General features: G+C 43.4%; 1 protein-coding gene across 6 annotated transcripts in view; it reads left to right on the top strand.

The window, feature by feature from the left end:
- Positions 1 to 501: 501 nt before the first annotated feature.
- Immt (inner membrane mitochondrial protein) overlaps positions 502 to 25258 on the top strand; it is a 48661-nt gene continuing 23904 nt past the window's right edge. For 4 of the 6 annotated variants that reach the window (XM_036181059.1, XM_036181057.1, XM_036181055.1 and 1 more), the window contains exons 1-5: positions 502 to 692; positions 16406 to 16479; positions 18486 to 18675; positions 23374 to 23482; positions 24934 to 25038. In XM_036181059.1, coding sequence (XP_036036952.1) covers positions 648 to 692; positions 16406 to 16479; positions 18486 to 18675; positions 23374 to 23482; positions 24934 to 25038 — 523 coding nt within the window. In that variant the 5' untranslated portion in view covers positions 502 to 647. The remainder of the gene's footprint in view (positions 693 to 16405; positions 16480 to 18485; positions 18676 to 23373; positions 23483 to 24933; positions 25039 to 25258) is intronic. The other 2 variants (XM_036181056.1, XM_036181060.1) reach the window with 2 other exon arrangements.

The raw sequence follows: 25258 nt of genomic DNA, 5'->3' as shown, positions 1-25258 counted from the left end.
ATCCGTCCTCTACTATTTAAAGAGACACCAGGAACACATATTCTGCCCCAAGATGCCTCCAGTCCTTTCACCCATCTCCAGCAACCCCTTGAAAAAAAAGAAAAAACAAACAAACCAAAACCAAAACCCTGTGGGCACACGTATAGCACAGCTCCATAGAGGTCAGAGGACAACTACTGGCAGTTGATTCTCTATGGCCACCATACGGGTCCCGGGGATCGAACTCGCGTCGTCAGGGTTGGGAGCAAGCGTCCCCACCCGAGTCCCCTTGGCTTTAATTCTAAGAGACATAGTAGTCCGCTTTCCGCCTAGTCGAACTTCACACCCCACTCTCCCTGCGGGTTCACCTAGTAACCCCATTTCTTAGCGCCGAGCGCGACCCGGAAGGAGAACCCGCCCTTCCGCCTCCTGCTCGCCAATCACCGCGGGACTCTCCTTTTCGCAGCCGAGGTGAGGCCCACCCTCCGGGAGCCGCCTCGCCTGGACCCGGGGAGGAGGCGCGTGCGCAGTGGCGTCGGTGGCCCTTCCGGTGCGCAGGGCGCAGACAGGGTGTACGGACGCGGGCACGCACGCGAGCACGCACGCCCTCCTGTCGTGCCGCCGCGGTCGTTCCCGCGTACACCAGCAGCGCCGTCACTTCGGCAGAGATGCTGCGGGCCTGTCAGTTTTCTGGCGTGACCGTCGCGGCGCAGGTGAGCGTGGGGTCTCCCCGAGGGGGCGCGTGGTCACGCCGACTGCAGACTGCCAACGGACAACGGGAGAGGCGTCCATGATGCGCAGTCCCTGCGCAGAGGCGCGCTGAGAGTCACCGGGCGGGAAGCCGAGGCAGCTCACTAGGGCGGCCGCTCGACTGCAATGACTAGAGCCTTATTGCCGAAGAAGCGGGCTGGGGTGTGGAGCGCTCGCGGGGAGGCGGGTGTGCGGCTGAGGCGTGGCTTCAGGGACCTGGGATCCAATCAGTATCTCGTTGATTCAGTCTCGGACCAATCCTGGCCGCTGGCGTCTGGGTCGCCGGTTGGGCACGTGATCGGTTTCCAATCGTGAAGGTTGGGGCGGGAGAACTACAATTCCCAGCAGGGATTGCGTCTCAGGGCTTGTTGCATCTTTAATAAGTATATTCCTGGACTGGTGGAGAGCCTGCGGTTTAGGGGTCAAGGTTGCAATTAATCTGGATGGGTTGCTTTTGTTTTTGTAGTCGACAGCACCTTTGAGCTATCCTTACTCTACAATAAAAAGTGAGAGATTTTTCGTTTCTGGAGCTTAAACTTCTGGTGCTTGAGGAAGGACAGGGTCATGACCTTGTGCTCATTTCTAAGATTAGTTTGGGGATCAGTGTCTCTAAGCCCTTGGAACCATGCCTGACATTCAGGTATCTTAGGCATCCTGTTTTCTATTTTTTAAAAATTTTCATAAATATTAATATAACTTTCTACCGTTCAAAATAAAAACCCTGTTTCTACTGCTCCTATCAGGAAATTAATACTTTGACGGAAGGTGAGGAAAATGCTGCGACTCGAGCAGTAATTGGATAACTGGGTCCTCTAGAGGTGATAAAAGTTAAGTAGTTTTGTTTTTGTTTTTTTCCAGACAGGGGTTCTCTGTGTAGCCCTGGCTGTCCTAGAACTCGCTCTGTAGACCAGGCTGGCCTTGAACCCAGATTCGCCTGCCTCTGCTTCCCTAGTGCTGGGATTAAAGTTTTGCAACACCACCACTTCTGTCCCTGTCCATCAGGTTCTTGCATAGGGAAATGAGACTCGTGTTAGTTTTCTGTTGGTATTTGTCAAACAGCACACATTAAGCAGCATGTAACAACACCCCCATTGATTATCTTACTATTTTTTTTGTTGTAATCTAGACATTAGTGTTGTAGGGTTTCCGCTTAGTCATACAAAGCTTTAAGAAGTGTTAGCCATATTGTGAGTCTCATGTGAAGATAAGCACTTTTTCCTTTCTCCAAACTCATACTTAGCAAAATTAAGTATGAAGATGTTGTATCCCCATTGTCTTCCTGTTCTTGAAGACAGCTGCTCTCAGCTTTTAGAACCTGCTAGCAATTTCTTGCCACAGGGCACTTAGAGGCCATTCATAACGTGTACGTTTGCTGTCACCGTGTGCTTCTGTCTTCGACTTAAACATCTCTTCTCCATCGTTGATGTTTTGTTATTAGGCGAGGCCCACCTGGATAACTTCCCTAAGTCAGAGTTCTCTTTTGGGTATCTCAGAGACTAAAACATGAATGCTACTCTCTCAGCAAACATTTTAAAGTTTCCTGAAATAAAATTCATAGGTTTATTGACATTACCTCTTCATTCATTCTATAGTGTTTGATATTGTTGCTTATTTTTATGTGAATGAGCGAGATTGAGCTGTGTGTGTGTGTGTGTGTGTGTGTGTGTGTGTGTGTGTAGGTAGGTAGGTACCCATGGACGCCAGACGAGGGCATTGGATCCCTCAGAACTAGAGTTAACAGGTGGTTGTAGGTTTCCTGACATGGTTGCTATGGAACTTAACTCAGGTCCTCTGGAAGAGAATTAAGCACTCTTAACCACTGAGCTGTCTCTCCAGCTACACGGTATAGTTGCTTTCTGAACCTGCTTTTGGCTTCTCTCATGTAATGTTTTAGGTCCTGTCTTCCCTTTATTCCTTCACCCCTCATTTCCTTTTGCTGCCTCCGCTTCTTTTCCTGATTTCCCTACTGGGAATTGATCCTAGGGCTTTGCATGTGCAGAGTAAGCATTTTATCACTGATCTGTAGCCATGCCTCTCTTCTGGCTTTTTTTCCCCCCCTGAGACAGGAGTCTCACTACATTGTCCAGATTGGCCTCAGATTTGATCCTCTTGCCTCAATCTCTCGGATAGATGAGAATTTTTTTGTATATTGTTTGATTAGGGATTAGATCAACTCACAGAACCTTCATCCCTAAAGAGATGATTTTCTAATCTCCCTTTCTTAGCTTTGTATTTATGTTTCTAGATTTAAATTTTTACCAGTTTACCAAATTATTCCACCTTGGCATATTCCACCTGCTGACATGTCTTCTTGCCTTCTCTATTTCTCTTCAAATAAGTTCTTTACTGGCTAGTAAAGGACTTTAAAAAAGCAAACATGTAACATCATGCTCTTCATTGATGTCCCATCATGATCAGAATGAAGTCTAGGCACTTTTCCACACTCGCCAGACTTTTCTCACACCTTGCTTTCTGTTCTGCTCCATCACTGTCTTTACAGTAGTACCTCCAGCACACACTTCATTGGTGGTCTTTTTGAGTTTTTGTTTGTTTGTTTGTTTTTTCTCTGAACTGTTCACAGGTCTTTGCTTGACTCACCCACCCCCTTTATGCAGGTACTTTCTTAATAAATCCCCCTTCCTTCAGAGCCTTTCTCTCTCTCTCTCTCTCTTTTTTTTTTTAAACTGAGGATCAAACCCAGGGCCTTGTGCTCTGCTGAGCTAAATCCCCAACCCAGAGAGCCTTTCTTTTCTAGCATGGACTTGGGACCAGTCTTCCATACATCACTCTCACTGTACACTTAAGTATTTGTATGTCTTAGCATTACATGACATATGTGTATTTCTTATGTTTTCTGCATTTAAAGTGTAAGTTCCAAGTTACACGTGGTGTTGCATGCCTGCAGTCCCACCTCTCAACCACCGAGGGTCCAGCCAGGTCTCTACAGTTAAGTTTCAGGTCATCCAGGGCTATATATAGGATGAGCCTATCCCACAAAAGTCCTTAATCTCCACAACTAGCCTGCGCCTGTGTTGTTCAATTATATATTTCCAGTAGTGACAGTCCCTGACTTCTAGTAGATGCTCAGGAAATGTGATATGCTTGAGTGATCTTTTTTTTTTTTTTTTATTCTCAAGTGCTTTAGGGCCTATGGTGGTGTATTGTTAGGGTTCTCTAGAGAAACAAAGCGTGTTTGTGTATGTGTGTGTGTGTGTCTGTCTGTCTGTCTGTCTGTAGAATGATTGATTTATAAGGGCCGAGTTCACATAGTTAATGGGAGTTGGTAAATCCAGAATCTGCACTGTGGGCTGGCAGAGCAGAGACTGAGAAAACCAGGTGTTGTTGCAATCTGCAGGCCAGCAGTATGGAAACTTAGGAGAGCAGCTGGTGCAGCTCCAGTCCAAAGGCCCTGGACCAGGGAAATCCTTGCTTTTTATGCTAGGCAGACCTTCAGCCGCTTGCCTGAAGCTCACCCATATTATAGAGGGCAGCCTACTTAACTCAAAGTTCACCACTTTAAATGATAATCTTACTCATACACACAACCATCACCATCAGAGATGGTACCTTTTTCATTCTTTAGTAACTTCAACATCCTTGAATTTTTACATGTATTTTAAAATCTATATATATTGTTCTCTTTTCTTTTTAGAAATGTGCTTTAAGTCCTTCTTCAGTGTTTTCCTTCCCTTGTTTGTTCTTGATCCCTGTACTGTATCTTGAGGTTCAGTCTTTTAGAAGTGACCATGGTTTAGAGGCCTGGCTAAGCCTCTCCCACACATCATACTTGGAAGCAGTCATTTGCACATGTCATACTCATTTGGTCTAAGCCAAACTATTGAGAATTAATGTTATAAGCTTTCTTTGTTTATACCTTAAAAGAAGAGGGGCAGGGGCTGCAGAGATATTCTATGGTCAAGAGTGCTGGCTGCTTTTCTCCAGAGGGCCTGGGTTTCGTTCCCAGCTCCGTGTGGCAGACAACTGTTCCTAAGGATCTGATGCCCTCTTCTGGCCTCTGCATACACATGCCCTCTGCATACACATGGTACATAGAGACACATGTTGGCAAAACACCCACATACATAAATAAAAGTAAAGAAAAATTTGAGGTGTCCTAATTCTGTTTGTCCTTATAAATATATTTACAGTGTTTTCTTTTGTTACTTAAAAAGTTTTTATTTAAAATGTTTTTCATGCAATCTGTTTTGATCATATTCTTTCCTCTCCCCTAGCCCTTCTCCACCCAACTTCACATTCTTTCTCTCAACAAAACAAAAAACAGGGAAAACAACAAAAATAAACAGAAAAGGACAAACTTTAAAAAAGGTAGAAAAGGAAGAAAAAAAGGGTAGAAGTCCCAAGTGCTAGGATTATAGGTGCTCATTGTGGCACCCGAGTTGCAAAAATGTGTAGTGTAAACTTTTCATTTATCTTAGGCTTATCATTTTGAATATTCAGACTTGTTTTAATAAGTTTACCCAATTACTGGAATGGGTTACAACTATATCATTTTCTGATTTCAAGGTAAAAATGCTGTATTTCACCAAAATGTCATTTCAGGCCATATTCTTCATATCTAAAATATGAGTTGTTCTTCTTTGACTACAAAATGAAATTAACAGGTCTGGAGAGATGGCTCAGCAGTTAAGAGCACTTGCTGCTTTCAAAAGATTGGAACTGGATTCTCAGCATCCACATCCGGAAGTTCACAACCACCTGTAACTCCAGTCCCAGGACTCAACGCCCTCTTCTGGCCTCTGCAGATACCTGCAACCCCCCCCCCCCATATCTTTTTTTAACAGGTTAGCAGCAATACAAATGATAATCAAAAATGAAAAAAAAAAGGTAGAAGCAAATAATAATAACAACAACAACAAAGCAGAAAGCACACAAACACAAAACACGGACTCTAGTTTGTGTTAGCCAACTACGCCTGGGCGTGAGGCTCCCTTGCAGTGTAGTTGATATACCCAGTGGCACTCCATTGGAGAAAAAGATTTTTCCCTTTCCCAGCAACTATCGCTTCCAAAGAGCCTCTTGGTTAGGGATGGGACTTTGTGTCTCCTTCCTTTTCTCAGTGCTGAGATTTTGTCTGGTTTGAACCTGTGCAGATGTTGTGTGCTGTCCTAGTCTCTGTGTGTCAGGGATATCAGTCTTGTGTCTAGAAAAGGCTGTTCCTTGGAGTCATCTACCACTCCTGGCCCTTAGAATCTTTCTGCTGCTTCTGCAAGGAAGTCTGAGCCTTGAGGGGAGGGGTTTGATATAGACGTCCTATGTGGGGCTGAGTGTTCCAAAGTCTCTAACTCTGCACATTGTCCAGTTGTGGGTCTTTGTTAATTACTATCTACTGCAAACGAAGCTTTCCCGATGAGGGTTGGGCGATGCTCTGGTTTATGGGTAGAGTGGTGTCATTAGGAGTCATTTTATTGCTATGTTCCTTTAGCAGATAATAGTAGTAGGTTTTCCCCTAGGCCCATGACCTGTCTCGTTCCAGGTTCTTAGCCACTTTAGCGGTGTTGTGAATGGGTTCCTCTGATTTCTGGCATCTGAGAGCACTGTACATACATAGTGCATTCAGGCAAAACATCCATACATGTAGAATAAAAACAAATCTTTAAGGAAAAAAAGAAGGAAGACTACTGTTTTGATGGTGTTTAACTAAGACCAAGGCTGAATCTGTCTTATTAGTGAAGCAACTGTCAACCACACATGCTGGAAAGTAGTTCAGTTGATCTGTGCAGCCCACTCTTTGCTCCTGCTCATACTTCATCCTGTTTATTATTCTTCCGTTTCCTATCTATCTCTGTACCTAAAGGTCACTTCAAAAATGTTGGGCCTGGTGATACAGTACAAGGACAAAAAGAACAAACAACTGGTAAAGAACAACACTTGAGAAAGGTGAAAAGTCCTAAAACACTTTACTGAAAAAGAAAATGATTTTAAAAAATACATGTAAAAAAACATCAAAGATGTTGAGGCCAGAGGCTTCTAAACCATTTTTATAAACACACCTTACATAATGTAGTGTACCTGAGTGAGAAATAATATAAAAGGTATTCACACGTGAAGGGAATACTAAAGTATCAAATGTTGGTTTTGGTTATACTAATTAGTACCTATCATTTTCATAACCAAAAGAACTTCTTTCTGTCTGAGATACAGAAGGTTTTTCCCAAGGTACTTTGTTTTTGTGGGATGCTACTTTTAATTTTAGTAAAGAATTTTATATTTCGTTTATATTTTTAAAGATAATACCACACTTGGTAGCTCTGGCCAGGTTGGTATTTGCTTTGTAGTCTAGGCTGGCTTTGAACTTGTGACTGTCTTCCTTGTAGGATTATAGGGGTATACCTGATAACATGATTGTCACCCTCCCTCCTTTCTACCACCTCATCTTTTAAAAATTAGATTTGTTCATTTTATTTTACGTGAGTGTTTTGCCTTCCTGTATGTGTATGTGGCATGTGTCTGCTTGGTGACAGTGGAGTCGGAAGAATATTGAATTCTCCTGGAACTGGAGTTCTAGATGGTTTTGAACCACTGTGTGGGTGCTGGAAATTGAACCCTGGATCCATTGTAAGAGCAACAAGTGCTCTTAACCACTGAGTGACCTCTCTAGCCCCCCCTTTTTTAAAATTTAAATTTAAATCATCTTTCTTTATCTTTATTTTATGTGTATGAGTGTTTTGACTGCATGTATGTCTATGCACCAAATGTGTGCATGCAGATCCCTTGGGACTGCAGTTACAGGTGGTTGTAGTTGCCACGTGGGTGCTAGGAATCGAATCCAGGTCCTCTGGAAGAGCAGACGGTGTTCCTACCCACTGAGCATCTCTTCAACCATCCCATTACGTTTTATTTTTATTTTGTATGTGTGTGAGTGAGTGCATGCCACAGCACACATGTTGAGGTCAGAGGGAAACTTGGGAGAATTGTTTCCTCCTCCTATCATGTGGGGCCCAGAGCTCAAACTCAGCTTGTTGTCAGGCCACTGCAACCTGCAGAGCCTTTTCACATAGTCTCATGTTGTCTAGGCTGCCTGTTTAGCTGAGGATGACCTTGAACTCCCAATTCTCCTGTCTCTATCTCTTATTTTATTTTATTTTTGGTTTTTTGAGACAGGGTTTCTTTGTGTAACCTTGACTGTCCTAGAACTAGCTCTGTAGACCAGGCTGGCCTCAAACTCACAGAGATCCACTTGCGTCTCTCTCCAAGTGCTGAAATGAAAGGTGTGTGCCACCACTGCCTCTGCCTCTGCAGTGCTGGGATTACAGTTGTGTGCCACCACTCCTGGCTCTTAGGAAATATTTTAGCTGTAGGAAAAGTATAAGTTGTTGCATATAAATTTGTATTTCAAATGTAAAAATGGTCATTAATAGTGTTAATTTAATCAGCCAGCAAATGTGGAATCTAGAACCCTGGCATAGGATTCACAGGAGAATTTTCTATAGTGCCTATTTTCAGGCTATTTCATTATTTGATGATTTCTTTATGTATTCTCTTGCTTGGTAAAGCTGAGGAATTAGATATTTTTCTTGGCTTTTGTTTGTTGAAGCATGTTTCTGTAGGTTAGAATTATTGGTGTTTCTGTAGGTTAGAATCGTTGGTGCTAACCTTATGACATTTATTTCAAGGTTATGTGTCAAGACAGATTACCGTCCTTTCTTCATCATAGGGTTTAGCTGTGTGGTCACTACATGAGTGTGTGGGTTTCACGTGGGTCCGTGGAATGAAGACACAGAGGCATCTTAAGAATGAATCTAGCCTATCATGGCTGCAGGGGGGTCCAGCCTCGAAGGACTGAGGCACTCTTCCCTTCACCTAGGGCAGTTTTATTTCCTCTTTTTTACAGTTTAGATAGTTAATTCCCATACCTTCAAAGCAACCCAAAAGGAGCTCCCAGAGACCAAATGCCAGGTGTAAATTACTTGATTTATCAGGTACTTTGGTTTTCTGGGTTTCCTGGACCAAGTTTTGCACAGGCCTTTGATCCTTGGGGGACTCTCTGATCCTTGACTCTCAGACAAGATTCACATAAGGTGAGAAGAGAAACAGAAGGTGTGGTTAAACAAAGGAAGGACTAGGGCTAGGTGCTGCTCTCTGGAGCCAGGCCAGGAGCTCAGCAGGAATGCACTACAATAGGCCATTGATAAAATGGAATCCTAAAATTAAGAAGGGGCTGGAGAGATGGCTCAGAGGTTAAGAGCACTGGCTGCTCTTGCAGAGGACCTGGGTTCAATTCTCAGCAACCACATGGCAGCTCACAATTGTCTGTAACTCCATTGCCAGGGGATCTGACACCTTCACACCAATGCACATAAAATAAATTTAAATAAATTACTAAAATTAAGAAGCAGTCAATATTTTGTGTGCCAAAATAGAAAGTTTGGGTTATGTAAAATAGAGATGCTGCTTCAGAAAGAGCAAACTAGAAGCAAATCTTATACTTGACAATGACTTAGGCAGGTGTGACACAAGCCACAAAAAGTGTTTTCGAAGCTGGGCATTGCAGTGCTATAGGCCCTAGCACTGGGGAGGTAGAGGCAGGAAGGTCAGGAGTTCAAGATTGTGCTGGGGAGATGACTCAGCTCAGCTTGCACACCAGCATGAGGACCTGGGTTCAAGTTCCCAGCACACACATAAAGAGGAATGTAATCCCATTGCTGAGGAAAAGAGGGTGGGGATTCATTAAGCTCACTGGCCAGCCAGTCTAGCTCCAGATTTGGTGTGTGTCTCAAAAATTAAAGGGGAGAGCCATTGAGGAATATATCTGACCTTGCCCTCTGGTCTCCACATGTATAACTGCATGTATCTGAGCAACACACATGTATACATACATGAACATATGTGCACATATGCATACAAATCCCAAACAACAGTGTGCTGATTGACACAAACTTAGGTATATCTGGGAAGAGTGATTGAGTAATTGCCTCTCAGATTGTCTTTTGAAGCATTTTCTTGATTTATAATTGATGTGGGAAGGCCCAGTCCATTGTGGGCAGTTCCACCCTTGGGCAGGTAGTCCTAGGAGATAGAAGAAAGCAAGTTGAGCAAATCATGGGGAGCAAGCCAGTAAACAGCATTATTCATGGTTCTTGCCTCTGCTACTGCCTGAGTTCATGTCCTGACCTCCCTCAGTGATTGGCTATGATTATGATGGGTATGTAAAAGCCAAATAAAACCTTTCCTTTCTAAATTGCTTTTGGTCATGGTAGTTCTTTGTTTTTTTCCTTTGAGACAGGGTTTCTCTGTTTAACAGCCCCGCCTGTCCTGGAACTTGCTTTGTAGATTAGGCTGGCCTCAAACTCACATCTACCTCTACCTCCTGGGTGCTGGGATTAAAGGCATGCACACCACTATCTAGCTGGTCATGGTGTTTTATCACAAAATTGAGTCATCCTAGGCTACATAGGCAGTTTGAGTCCAGCCTGGGCTACATGAGACACTGTTTCAAAAAAAAAAAAAAAAAAAAAAAAAAACAGAGAAGAGGGGTTGGGGATTTAGCTTAGTGGTAGAGCACTTGCCTAGCAAGCGCAAGGCCCTGGGTTCAATCCTCTGCTCCCCCCCCCCAAAAAAAAACAGAGGATTCCATCAAATTAAAAATTTTATATCAAAGCAGTGATGGTTTAAATAAGAATGCCCGTCGCCACCCGCCATCTCCCCCTCCCCCACCTCCTCCTACCTGCCCCAAGGCTCATATATTTGAATACTTGGTCTTCAGTTAGTGGAACTGTTTGGGAAGGATTATTAGGTATAGCTTTCTTAGAGGAGGTGTGTCACTGGAAGTGGGCTTTGAGGTTTCAAAAGTCCAGGCTGTTCCCAGTTAGCTTTCTCTGCCTAGTGCCTGTGGATCAAGATGTCAGCTCTTAGCTATTTTACCATACCTGCCTGCTTCCTGCCATGCCCCCCACCATGACAGTCATGGACTTACCCTCTGGACCTGTAATCCCTAAGTAAATGTTATTCTGTAAGTTATATTAATCATGGTATCTCATCATAGCAATAGAAAATTTACTAAGGTAAAAGGATACTCAAGAGTGAACAAATGAGGGTCTATTTCAAATATGATAAAGTTCTGGTATCTAGAAAATGCAAAGAACTCCTACAGCTTAACAAGAAACTAACTCAAACACTATGTGGTGGCACACAACTTTAATCCCAAAATTTGGGAGGCAGAGGCAGACTGATTTCTGAGTTCAAGGCCAGCCAGGTCCACTTAGAGAAACCCTGTCTCAGAAAACAAACCAAACAACAACAATAACAAATTGTGTAGGACTTGAGTAGCCATTTATGCAAAGCCAGTATATTAAACACATGGAAAATTGCTCAGCACCATTGATCCTAGGAAATAAAAGTCAAAGCTAAATGATGTACTATGCTCCTACCCATTCTTATGATTTTAATAGCTAGGAATACAATAACAACATACACTGGAACCCTTAAACATTGCTGATGGGAGTATAAATATGTAGCTGCTTTGGAAAACAGTTTGGAAATCCTGGAACAGAAGGCAATATATTGTATTATTTCTTTCTTAGGGATTATCCAGAGTAGACATTCATAGAAACAAAAAGCAGGTGTTAGCTGCCAGGGGTTAGGGAAGAGGGGAGAATGGCAGTAGGGATGTATGGGACAGCTTAATAGAGCCTAGGCTTCCCCTGTAGACTGATGGAAGCCTTCTGTGAGTTCTAGAACTTGGTAATGTGATAGTTATTTGGCCTTATTAATGTACTGTATACCACTGAATGGTTCAGATTATGAATGTTTAGTGAACTTTTTTTTTGTTTTTTTTTTTTGTTTTTTTTTTTTTCGAGACAGGGTTTCTCTGTAGCTTTGGAGCCTGTCCTGGACTAGCTCTGTAGACCAGGCTGGCTTCGAACTCACAGAGATCCGCCTGCCTCCGCCTCCCGAGTGCTGGGATTACAGGCGTGCGCCACCACCGCCTGGCTATGTTTAGTGAACTTTACCAAGCTCAGAAATAAAACCTGCCAGTGAGTATTTGCAGGTGGTCAGAGAGGCAGAGTTAGACAGACATTTCAAACTTAGGGAGTCAAAGACAGAACAGTGTGAGTTTTAAAAAACATGGTGATTGCAGCTGATTTAAACCTATCAAACGTGCTTAAATCCGTGAATTTAAAACAGTACTGTTTTGGAGTTGCTGCTAAGCTTGCTGACGTGAGTTCAGTCCAAGGGAGCCCCATGGAAGCGGGGAGCAACTCTAGTAAGTTGTCCTCTGACCTCCACACCTGTGCTGCGGCTTGTGCAATGCATACATGTACAAATAAGTAAATGTAGTGGAAAGTGTATGGGGGCTGAGGTAAGAGCACCTATTGCTCTTGCAGAGGAAAGGGTTCAGTTTCCAGCACCCACATGTGACTCACAACTGTCTGTAACTCCAGTTCCAGGGGAGCGGATGTCCTCCTCTGCTCTATATGGGCACCAGTGGGCACCAAGCATGCACATGGTGTACATACATACATGTTGATAAAACATACATAAAATAAATTGAATAAATCTAATAAAAATTTTAATAGAAAAGTGTATTTAAAAATAAGGTTCTGCTTAACTAGCTATGTAACAAGTCCCTTGAGTCAGGGGAAACAGAGCATTGTTTGCTGCTTCTGTTGTAGGTTTTTCTGGGATCAACTAAGCAATTGCATGTTGACCCTTAAAACAGCGCCCGAGACTTGTCGTCATCTCCCGGTGTTCTTTACTTCATTGCTGGGTTACTGGTGCTGACTCAGCAAAGACTGCTGTAGTGGGAATCTTAAAGAGTCTTAGTAATAAAATCAAACCCGAGGCCAGGTATTGGGGTGAACGCTGGAAGATCAGAGAAGCAGAACAAGCCACAGTTTCCTCACCTCACCAGTTCCTCAGACTTGTTTCCTCAGCCTGCCAGCTGAACTGCTGCTCCAAAGCCTGAATGCTTAACCAGCCAAAATGCTGCTAGTTTCTGGTCTTCACGCCTTATATATCTCTTTTTGCCGTCACTCCCTGGGATTAAAGGCGTGTGTCTCCATGCTGGCTGTATCCTTGAACACACAGAGATCCGCCTAGCTCTGCCTCCCAAGTGCTGGGATTAAAGGCGTGCACCACCACCTCCCAGCTTCAGCTATAGCTTACTCTTCCCATTTTCTAGCCACCATTTTTGGCTCTGTATCTAGTGGCTGTCTGTTCTCTGACCCCAGATAAATTTATTAGGGTGCACAATATTTTGGGGAACACAATACCACCACAGACTTCTGCTTTGGAACTCCTGCTTGGGCATGTCTGTTTTGGGATTTCCTCACAGCTTAGCAGCGCGTTCTGAGAGCGGAGTCAGGAGGAACCTATATCCATTTATGTTGCAGTCTGAGAAGCCACAGAGTATCACTTTCACTGCCCTCTGTTGGTGAATTATTAACCAAGCCTGCCTCTACACCTCCCTACCCCCTCCCCCTTCCATAACCCCTGGCAGCCACTATCTATTTACTGTTTCTGTGAATTTGTCTGTTCTGGATAATCCTCACAAAAGAAATCATACAGAATCAGGGGAGGGCACACAGAATTCATGTTTGATAGGGAGCAGTACGTTTCTAGAAGAGCATTTGGCACATCTGCATAGTTACAGTCAGTAGTACAAAATTCTCTCAGCCCTATTTTTTGTGAGGGTAGGAGGCTAGAACAACTGATACCTCCCAACCCCCATGTATGGTCAGTACTGTATAATGCACTCAGGCCTATTTTTGTGGAGGTGGGAGCTAGAACAACTGATATCCCCCCCCCCCCATATGGTCAGTACTGTGTAATGCACCCAGCCCTATTTTGTGGAGGTGCGGGCTAGAACAACTGATTACCCCCATGTACAGTCAGTATTGTGTAATGCACCCACCCTGTTTTTCTGTGGGGGGAGGGCCTGAGCAACTGATATTTTTTCCCCATTGCAACCCTCTCTAAGACCCACATAGTGTCAGCACTAAGACCAGGATCTTATCATTTTAACCAGATCTTAAAATGGGTAAGACATCTTTGATTCAGCCTTAAAGTCCTCCTCCAGCTTTGTTCTAGAAACTAGAGTACTAATGTCATCCATCTGCTTCCTATTCTCTGTCAGGATCTACTGGGGTGACAGGCACAGGATAGTCTCTGTGGATAGTTTCTTTCACAAAAGCAGACAGCAAGCGGTACCAGCAGTCAAGACGGTTCCATAACAAATTCGGAATCTAGCTGCGTCTGATGGCTGATTCTTTGATGGGCGGTCATTCCAAATGCTGGATTGTTTCTGTGCAGTTTTCAGTTCCCACTTTGGGTTCGTGTTTCACATCTCCCTCCTTTTCCAGAAAGTGCGGACTGTCGCACCGAAGTCAGAGTTACGGCTGGTCCTTTTCTCTTGCAGCACCCAGCACCTTCTTCACGGTTGTTGTTGTTGTTTCCCTTCTGTTTAAATTCAGTCTAGGCAGTTCTTATCATGTATTAGTAGTTAGGCTTTGGTGTTGCTGTGACCGGTATCTAAGGTAAACAAGAGGGAAGATTTATTTGGTTTACCGTTCAGAGAGCTCAGTCTACCTTAGCCTGTGGTTCTTGGGCCCATGGTGAAATGGAATGTCTTGAGAATGGGTACAAGTATGTGACAGGAGATTTTTACCTCATGGTGCACAAGAAGCAGAGAGGACTCCAGGAAAGAACTTTGACAAGGCACAGCCCAGGGTCATGCACCTGCTGACCCATTTCCTCCAGTTAAGCCCAGGGTCATGACCCTGCTTGTAGTGGATAGCCATCCCAGCATTGGCCTGGAAGTTTCCAACCCCCATTGAGGCTTTGGTAATGATCACGCCCACAAGGCAGGGCGGAGGAGGAAGCGGAAGACCAAGGATCGGGAGGAGGGCTCTCTCTTGGTTCCCGGACTCTGGACGCTGGAGGTAGACCGAGCAGAGTTCTCCAGAGAACACCGCCGGACTGCACTATACCCTTGCCAGACCCTGTAACCTACCCCTTCATTTGTAAGTTACCCCACAAAATAAACCTCCCTTTTAACTACGTGGAGTGGCCTTAATAATTTCACTAATACCTGCTGACCTATTTCCTCCAGTTAAGCCCAGGGTCATGACCCTGCTGACCTATTTCCTCCAGTTAAGCCCAGGGTCATGCCCCTGCTGACCCATTTCCTCCAGTTAAACCCAGGGTCATGCCCCTGCTGACCCATTTCCTCCAGTTAAGCCCAGGGTCATGCCCCTGCTGACCTATTTCCTCCAGTTAAGAAAGCTTATGGAAAATCCTAGTGGCATTCAAGAAATAAATACCATATATGACACTTGAAAGTGCCAATTGAGTCTGATGATTCTCTTTTCAAAATATTAAAGGTTGCTTGTATGTGATCCTAGCACTTGGGAGTTGGAGTCAGGAGGATTAAGAGATCAAGGGCAGTCTGGGCTGTGTGATACTCTCTCACAAGATGACAATGACAACAAAACCAGCCAGGGCCAGCCAGGTGGTCCTGATAAAGATGTTGTTGTACCAGCCTGGTGAGCCGAGTTTGAGCCCTTTAACCTACATGAAGGTGGAAGGAGAGAACTAACTCCACAGAGTTGTACTCTAGATTGCCATGTGTTCCATGGCACACTCTTGCCCACTGCTAAAAAATAATAATAATGAAGATCAGGTCTGAGAGATAGCCCAGTGAATAAAGGCACTTACAGCCAAGTCTGATGGTCTGAGTTTGATCCCCAGATCCCACATAGTAGAAGTAGAAAAATGGCTCCCCAAGTTGTCCTCTGACCCTTATACCCTTACACATGTGTACACACATACACACTAAATGAGTAAAGAAATGTAATTTAAACATAAAATCTTAGAACATTAACCACAAAGAAATAGTTCAGAGTAATTTTTCTAAGGAGGTGACAGGACCTGCCTGTACTGAATCCACCAGGTTTAAATGAGTCCCCAGGGGTGCCTTGATCCTGGAGGACCTGGGAATGGAGGGGAGGGACTGGGGGGAAGGTGGGGGTGGGGTGGGAGGGGGGAGGACAGGGGAACCCATGGCTGATGTATAAAATTTACAACACATAATAATAAAGAAAAAAATTATTTATTAAAAAAAAGTAATTTTTCTGCATTCTGGGTTACTGTTTTGAGGTTTGGGGGTTTGTTTTGGTTTTGGTTTTTGAGACAAAGTCTCACTGTGTGTCCCAGCCTGGCCTGGAACTTGTACCGGTCTTCCTGCTTCAGCCTTTTTTGGGGGTGAGGGCGGCAGAACAGGATTCGAGACAAGATTTCTCTGTGTAGCCCAGGCTGGCCTTGAACTGAACTCAGAGATCCGCCTGCCTCTGCCTCCTCCTGTTTGCTGGGATTAAAGGTGTGTGCCACCACCGCCCAGCCATGCCTCAGCCTTTTAAGTGCTGGTGCAGAACTGGTTTGAAACATCCAGAAAAGTGTTTGTAGTAGATTTTTTTCTGAAAGTAAAGTAATTTTTGTTTGACTATATTTACAGTAAAATATTTTCTTCTGTATTGTCAATTCTGAGAGCTGAGATTTATTTCATTGTTTGGTATTTTGAGGTGGTCTGGCCTCAAAGATTAGACTGGCCTGTAGTCTGTGATCCTTCCTAACTTGCAGAGTGCTGGGATTACAGGGGTGAGCCACCATGCTTCCACATTCCTTTAATGTATTGATGTAATGTCGTCTCCTCCTTTAGAGTTGTCTGTGTGGAAAGTTTGTCCTCCGTCCACTACGACCATGCCGTAGATACTCCACTTCAAGCACTTCTGGGTATGTAGCTTGTCTCCCTGGAACCAGGTTCCTTACTGTGTGCTAATTATAGGAGAGAGAGAGAGAGAGAGAGAGAGAGAGAGAGAGAGAGAGAGAGTGTGTGTGTGTGTGTGTGTGTGTGTGTGTGTGTGTGTGTGTTACTTTGAATATGGACATGGCTATATAAACTTAACTTTTATTAAGGAAACAGTATTCTGATCACGTCTGTGGTTTCAGTTACCCATGGTCATCAGAGGAAAGCTGAGTGCACTTCAGTAAGGTGTCTGTCTGTCTGTCTGTCTCTCTCTCTCTCTCTCCCCCCTTCTCCTTCTCCTCCTTCTTCCTCCTTCTCCTTCTCTTCTTTCTCCTTCCTCCTCCTCCTTCCTCTTCCTCCTCTTCTTCTTTTTCCTCCTCCTCCTTCCTCCTTCCTTCTCCTCCTCCTTCCTCCTCCCTCCTCCTCCCTCCTCCTCCTCCTTCTTCCTTCTTCTCCTTCTTCCTCCTCCTCCTTCCTCCTCCTTCTTCCTTCTCCTCCTTCCTCCTCCTTCTTTCTCCTCCTTCTTCCTCCTTCTTCCTCCTCCTCCTCCTTCCTCCTTCTTCTTCCTCTTCCTCCTTCTTCCTCCTCCTTCCTCCCCATATAGCCCCAGCTGTCCTGGAACTCACTATGTAGACCAACTCATGAGAGATCTGTCTACCTCTGCCTCCTTCCTGAGTGTTGGGCATCAGTAATATATTTTGAGCAAGACCACATTCACGTAACCATTTTATTGTAATATATTGTAAAAATTGTTCTATTTCACTGTTGTTATAGCTCTCTTACTGTGTTTAGTTTATAAGTTAAGCTTTATCATAGTTACATATGTATAGAAAAAATAAAGCATTTGATTCTATCTATGGCTTCAGGCATCTTCTGGGGTTCTTGGAACAAATGCCCCCAGGTAAGAAGGAAGTACTATATTACACTGAAGCTTTCCTCTAAGGTCTGAGGAGTCCCTTCTGTTACCTGACTTTGGGTGAGGCTTTGTTAATGATGCTCTTTTTGGTTCTTTGGTAACTGTGTGACACAGCAGAGTCCCCTCTTCAAGTGCTTGCTTCTGTTTTATGGGAATGCATTTGGGTCCTGACTACACAGTCGTAAGTTTAAAAGGTACTTGTTAGTTCTGGTAGCATTTTATTGTCTTCCTTTCCCAATTTGGGACATGCTGAGAGAGCCCTGACCTACTGCTCTAGCTCAGTAATTTTCAAATTTAAATTGAATTTAATAAGAAGTCCTGCTCTGTAGCCCAGGCTGGCTTCAGTCCCAGAGTAGTCTTCCTGCCTCAAGCCTCTAGAATGCTAGAATTAGCTTTTTTCTTTCTTTCTTTCTTTCTTTCTTTCTTTCTTTCTTTCTTTCTTTCTTTCTTTCTTCCTTCCTTCCTTCCTTCCTTCCTTCCTTCCTTCCTTCCTTCCTTTCTTTCTTTCTTTCTTTCTGTTTTTTGGTTTTTGTTTTGATTTTTCGAGACAGGGTTTTTCTCAGAAACAGTTCTGTCTGTCCTGGAACTCACTCTGTAAACTAGGCTGTCCTCGAACTCACAGGGATCCTCCTGCCTCTGCCTCCTAAGGGCTGGGATTAAAGGCATGTGCCACCACCTCCCGGCTGACTTTCTTTTTTGTAAGGATTTATTTTATTGTACTTACAGAGAAGCTTAGAGAAGAAGAGGAGCTTTGGAAGTTAGTGTTTTGAGGAACTTGAGAGGAAATCTCACAGCTGTGAACATCAGGTTTTAAGAGTTAAATAAGAGGCTCTTGCATTCTTTCTGTCCTAGTTACTGTCTTTAAAAGTTTTCTTATCCATGTATAAATGTTGTTATCTTATATTGCAGCCATGTTAAAAATGATCGAGAAAGGTGGTCTGCAGCTGTGGTGTCACACTTGGCTGCTGTGGTCCAGTTAGTGGTAGAGAAATGAAAGGGAAATGGTCTGTAAGACTTGGTAGGAAAGCAGATAAAAGGAAAACAAAGTATGACCTTTGTCTTGTTTCTGTCTTTTAGGTTGACTGCTGGTAAAATTGCTGGAGCTGGCCTTTTGTTCATTGGTGGAGGGATTGGTGGCACTATCCTGTATGCCAAATGGGACTCCCATTTCCGAGAAAGTGTAGAGAAAACCATACCTTACTCAGACAAGCTCTTTGAGATGGTTCTTGGCTCTACACCTTATACTGTTCCCTTGCCAAAGAAGCCGGTAACAATTTTAAGCAATATTTCAATTTATACTATGGAATACTTTCACTCAACTGCTTATTTTTGAGGCAGAGTTTTATGTAGCTGAGACTGCCCTTGAACTCCTTATCCTCTGGATTCACCTCCTAAGTTCTGGGATTACAGGAATGTACCATATACCTGGCTGTGGAATACTTTTTAAAAGCAAGCTCTTTTCAAATGGACAGTAGTATTTGTGTGTAACTCAGTGCACCCGCCAGATGTATGTCAGTTAGTTCTCTTCAACTTGACCAACAGTAATCTCTACAAGTAGAATTTTAGCCTGTGGAAATTCCATAAGTGCTCTTAATCACCACATAAAAGTAAACACTGCATAAGGGTAAGTCAAAGAGGTGTGTTGGGCAGCGGTGACTGGCTGGCCTGTGACTGAGGCACAGTTGTGGCTGTGTGCACTAAGGACATAGTGTAGAGTTGTTGGGGTGGAACCTGTTGTTGTAGCTAGTTACAGCTCACTTTAGACAAGAAAATAAAAGTCACACCTTTTCACTGTCTACTGTTTGGTTGACAGTTTCAGGAATGTTTTCCAGTGTTCCTGAAGCGTTGTACATATTCTTCAGTTTCACGTCATAGCACACCACTAGCTTAAAATGAAAAAAATAATTTATTATTTTAAGTTTTGTTCATTATTGCTATTATTATATACATGCATACACGCATAACATGTGTCTCCGTGTGCCTGTGTCCCAACTTCAGTGTGGAGATGAGAGTAAATTTTCAGGAGTGTGTTCTTCCACTGTGGGATCCAGGGATCAAGTTCAAATTGTCAGGCATGTACAAGGGTTTTTACCCACTGAACCATTTTGCCAGCTATGCTTCGAAGTTTTAAGCTCATCTTTAAAAGAAATGCATTGCCTCTCTTGGAATTAGTTACAGGTGGTTATGAGTCACCATGTGGGTGCTGGGGATTGAACCTGGGTCCTCTGGAAAAGCCTCCAGTGTTCTTAACCACTGAGCCATCTCTCTGCCCCCTTTTAAAATTTTTATTTTAAAATTTTATTTTTATTTAAGCATATGGGTGTTTGGGCCTGCATCTATGTTTGTGTACTCCCTGTGCCCATGGAGACCAGCAGAGGATGTCAGATGGGAGTTATAACAGTTAGGAGCCACCATGTGGGTGCTGGGAATCAAACTCTAGTCCTCTGGAAGAGCAGCCGGTGTTCTTAACTGCTAAGCCATTGCTCCATCCACTATTAAATATCTCTTAATTCAAACACAACGTGTTGTTTACGCACAGGTACAAGAGACATACAAAAGAGCACAGGCCTTTTGACTGTTTACATTAAGTATTTCTGTATGCTATGAGGCTGGACATGGTTAATCAGATAGTTAAGTTTAGTATCTAGCATGGCCTAGAGACCTTCTGTTGATAAGAAATGTTCCCTGGTTTCTTCATCATAACCAACCACACTGTTCCTGGCTGGTCTTACAATTCCTTATTTCTTAGACCTTTAAAAGGTTCACATTGGCTAAAAGAGACAGTTATGCTGCTGTAATACTCACAGAATCATGTGGCTTCATCTAAAATCCTTAGTCAGTTTTAAGCCATTCGATCCAGGGGAGGTAGCTGGAAGCACTCCCAAGAGCAGGAGGCCTGGCTGAGAAGTTGAGAATAGTATTCCTTTCTTACTCAATATAATCAGTCACAAGTGTCATCTTTTGCGAATGAACTCTTTACTTCTGAATGGCTTTTGCCTGTGCTCACTACAGTTGCTCTGTCGACTGGTACCGTTTGGCTAGCACAGTATACCTGTACTGTACCATCTCAAAACCTACATGCTCGTGATTTGCCCCTCCCCCACTGTGTTAGAGATGGCACTCAAAGCTCAGCAGGGCTGTGCCACTGAGCGCTCAGCTCCCGATTTGCTTTTTCAGTAGTACAGCTAGTAGCAGTTACCAGGTTGCTGGGTTAGAATTGCTAGATTATTACTGCTTTGATTTTGTTAGCTCTGTTTTGCTCAGTCTGCCTTGACCTTTATCACTTCCTATCTATCCCATTGTCTTTTGAAGTAAAGCCATTGCGTTTCCCATGCGCCTGGCCTTTCCCGTCTTCAGGCTTCACCCCCAGGTTTCTGAAAACAGAGAGATTATCTTCATGTCAGAGGAGACTCTTCTCAAATAAGCACTGCCATGCTTTCATGTCACTGTCTGCAGGAGCTTGTAAACATTTGTAGTTTCTTGGGAACCACATGTCAGTGAGGTTGCAAAGATTGTCTGATGGACTAGCACGTCTTGCCATCAAGACCAGTGATCATGTGTTAGAAGGAAGCGCTGACTCCTGCACATTGTCCTCTTACCAACATGAGTACTGTGGTGTGTGCTTCTTCCGGGGCCCAATAATAATGGTGGAAGTAAAGATTTCTTGAATGAAGCCAGGAATGGTTCACTGTCAGCCCAGAAGCTGGCCATTGGTTCCTTTTCTTTCTTTTTTTGTTTTTTGTTGTTTGTTTTTTGTTTGTTTTTGAGACAAGGTTCTTTTGTATAGCTCTGGCAGTCCTGGAATTTACTTTGTAGACCAGGCTGGCCTTGAACTTAGAGATCCGGTTCCCCCTGCCTCTGAAGGTGCGTGTCACTGGTTTCTTTGTCGCTGTGGACTTTACTAGTTGTTGGTTTGTATTTACTGTCTGTAATATGGCTCTTCCTTGCTTTTCCCACCTTATGCCCAATAGTACTGCATATAAATTCTTAGCTTTATGTCATCTGTTAAAGATTTCTTTTTAAACCGAGTAAAGAGCCAGGTAGGATGATCTCACAGAATCAGTTATGTAGAAGACTAGCTAAGAACGTTGTGGGAATGTTGTGGTAGAAGTGAGAGGGCTCACTCTTTCCAGACACTGGTTTTATCCCAACACTACTTAATTTTTTTTTTAAAGGTTTTGACATAGGAATAAAATTTAGAGAAATAGAACATCTGAATTTGGAAATGCATCATAAACCTACTTGCTATAAGAGTGTGAGTTGCTGGAATTATGTGAAAATGATAGGCAAGCCAGGTGGTAATGCTGCACGCCTTTAATTCCAGCACTCAGGAGGCAGAGGCAGAGGCAGACGGAGCTCTGTGATTTTGAGGACCAGGGTTACACAGAGAAACCTTGCCTCGAAAAAACACAAAAAGAAAATGAAATGCTGATGTCTCTAAAAATATATATAACCTTGGCCTGGCAATGGAGCTTGCTTTCTCAGCATCCATGAGCTTCTGGGTTTGATTCTTAAGAAGAAAGAGGGAGAATAAACCAATCCCTTCCCAAGCTATTAATTTCATGTTTATAGAAGAGTAGTTGAATTTAAAAGTGGATTAATGTGCCAAATTATGAAATATCAATGTAACCAAAGAGCAATTCTTGACTTAGAAGAGACTGTCTACTATATTCTGTGTTTAAAAAAAAAAGAATCTGCAACAGATTGCATGTTAATTTGTACAGTGTAGCTATTTTGTTTGAAATAAGTGGAATATTGTGTATCTTCCTCAGCTTATTATTGGGGTGGAAGGATAGATTTTAGAGATTTCCCAGTGATGGCCTGAGGCCTGGAAGGGAAAAGCGTAGTGAAGAGCCCAGTGCAACCACAGAAGGTTTGGTATGTGGTTGTTACAGTGAGCACGTGTTTCATAATTCCAAAAGTAATGGTGAGGTGGATCACATCTGCAATTCCAGTGTTCAGAAGGCTACCGTGGACATATTGGAGAGGCCAACCTGAACTAGAGTCAAACCCTGTCTCAGGAGTTAAAACAGGCCGGGGGCTAGAGAGATGGCCCAGAGGTTAAGAGCACTGGCAGCTCTTCCAGAGGACCAGGGTTTGATTCCCAGCACCGGTGTGATGGCTTACAACCATCTGTAACTCCAGTTCCAGGGACTCAGATGCCCTCTCTGGCTTCCCTGGGTACTAATCACACGTGAGGCAGAGACATATGTGCAGGCAAAGCACCCAAGGACATAATAATATTTAAAAATGGTTTTAATTAAAGCAGTCTAATTTAAAGAAAATGGACATCTTTGTAGTTTCTAGGACAAAAGTCGTAAAGCATCTCTGTTAAGTAGTCATCTTAGGACTGTGTGACTCACTGCCTGCTCTGGCCAAAACCAAAATGGGACAAGATTGGTGAACAAGATTGTTTTTTATTATTCCTTTATTTTCCCTAGCAAACCTGGCAGTTCCATTAATGAACAGTGTGTTAAGTCAGCCTGGCTATAATTGGGAAAGGAAAGCAGTTATTACTTACAAATCAGTCGTGTGTCTTCACGTGTGATTGCATGAATCCGGCAGTGAGAGAAACAACAAACGAGTGTTCGTTCTTGCCCCAGGCCTCTCATCCTCATTTTTTCCTGAATGACTGCATAGAGAAAACCATAATTTTATTTAGAAAGGAAGTACACATAGGTGGACATAGTTTTCTCAGTGCTAAATATGTAAAAGGAATGACATAAAGGGGGGATGTCATGCATCTATGCTTTATTGTCATCATAGAAGAAGATTTGGGTATTGCTAATACATGGGCTAGGCCATTGGAATTAAGTTTTTGGAATGCATTTTTGTAGTAATGACAGCTTTTTCTATGAGTATTTTGCAAAATGTTGATATCCTGACCTTTAAAAAAGAATATTACTATGTATTCCCTTTTAAAGACAATATTATATCCTAAATATTAAACATTTCCCTTTCCAAGATTCAGTCTGGTCCACTAAAAATCTCCAGCGTATCAGAGGTGATGAAAGAATCCAGACTGCCCGTGGCACAAACCCAGAAACAGAAGGGAGACACTCCAGCTTCAGCAGGTACTTGTGAGAGCCACTCTTTGGAAGGTATAATGGGAGGAGTTGTTTTAATGTGTCTGTCCCTGCAGTTAGAGGATGGTCCTTCCTGTGCTGTGAATAACTCCTTGAGTGTATTATAGGAGCTGGGGACCTTCCAGTGAACACACACTTTAAAATGAAAAACAATGTGCTAATATTCCTTGATGGGACAAGAGGAGGAAGTCCATCTACAGATAACAAGCACAGTACAGAGTCAGCCATGCTGGGAAGGGTACTTGTAATTTTAAGCAGAATAAATCAGGACACCTCACCTGAGCCAAAACTAGAAAGATAGAAGGGAGTGAGAAAACCCCACATAGCTGCTGTGGTAAAGTGTCCCAGGCCACAGGATAGTCAGTGCCAAGGCTTGCCATGTTGGGGCAAGGAACAAATGATGCTCAAGTGGAGTTAGTGAGGATAGTGGCAGATCCACCAAGGGAACAGAAGGGTGGCCTTGGGAGCCATTGTAAGAGTTTTGTTTTCTATTTGGAGTGGAGTGGGGAGATGTTGGAGGGGCTGAGCCAGGGAATTTATGCCTGCATTTATTTTTATTATTATTTGTCTAGAAGTGGTGGCACATGCCTGTAATCCTAGCACTTGGGAGGCAGAGGCAGGAAGATTAACAAGCCAAGACTAGCCTCAACTGCATAGTGAGTTCAAGGGTAGCCTGGGCAACATGAGACTCTGCCTCAAAACAGTATGGTATACAGATAAGTAAGCCATGGGAGAAACAGGGAGACCAGTGAGTAGATTTTGTTAATAATATAGGTTTATCTTTTGAATGGGGCCTTCAAGTTTTATAACAAAATTTGTCTCATTTTACTGGTTTCCTACCCATGTCATCTCTATAACTGTTTTTTTCTTCCATCAACATTTTTGTTTATAAATTAATCTTTCTTAAAATTGTCTTTTCTGAAGTGATTTTTTTATGAGTTCTTTTCTTCACACATTGTCTTCACTGTGAACATAGTCTTCCCTATGTTCAAAACTGTCATCTTGGTCCACATCTTTCATGTCTTCCTTTGTCTTTGCCATTCTTCAGGATGGTTAGAGACCCTCTACTGAATTGCTTTCTTCTCTCTCTCCTCCTCTGACACAGTCTCCTTTTTCTTTTGCTGTTCCTGTCTTGTATTACTCTGATGCCCCTTCTCTGTGCTTAGACTTAGCACTGTTGCTAGAAGGCTTTCCTGAGGTAAGAGGGATTAAAGTGTCTGTCGGTGCTGAGGAGACTTTGTCTTGTGCCCTCTCAACCTTTCAATTTTCTGTGGGTCTGTGCTTACTTAAACACAGGGCAGTGGAAGTACCTGTAATTTTAAGTAGTACAACATGAAGTGCTCTGCAGCAGATCCTTGCCTACGGGTTAAGGACAGCGCGAGTACCATGCATAGCATGTATTTGTAGCATCTACAGGGCAGCTCAAATTATTTCTGCAGCAGGTGACACACTTTCGGTCCCAGCCCCTGCGGTTCAGCATGAGGACGCTATAAAAACCGACCGTTCCGACACTGGGGAAGGAAAACCTGCCTCTGGAACCTCAGGTAGTTTAATGATTCATGTGTTATGCTGTGGATGTTTTCTCATCAGAACTGCCTTGCCTTGGTCCTTAGACACTTTGGAAATGTGTACCTAGACTGGTTTCCAGTCTTCAGGCTTGCATAGGAGACTCGAATTCCAGAGTCTAAGGTAATCTTTGAAAATATGGTGAAGTAATTGCCTCACTTCCTTTGGAATCGTAAGAGAGTGATGCTTTAGAGTGAG

This window comes from Onychomys torridus, chromosome 3, assembly GCF_903995425.1.
Source record: "Onychomys torridus chromosome 3, mOncTor1.1, whole genome shotgun sequence".
Lineage (NCBI taxonomy): Eukaryota > Metazoa > Chordata > Mammalia > Rodentia > Cricetidae > Onychomys > Onychomys torridus.
This window is presented reverse-complemented; position numbering and strand designations above follow the sequence as displayed.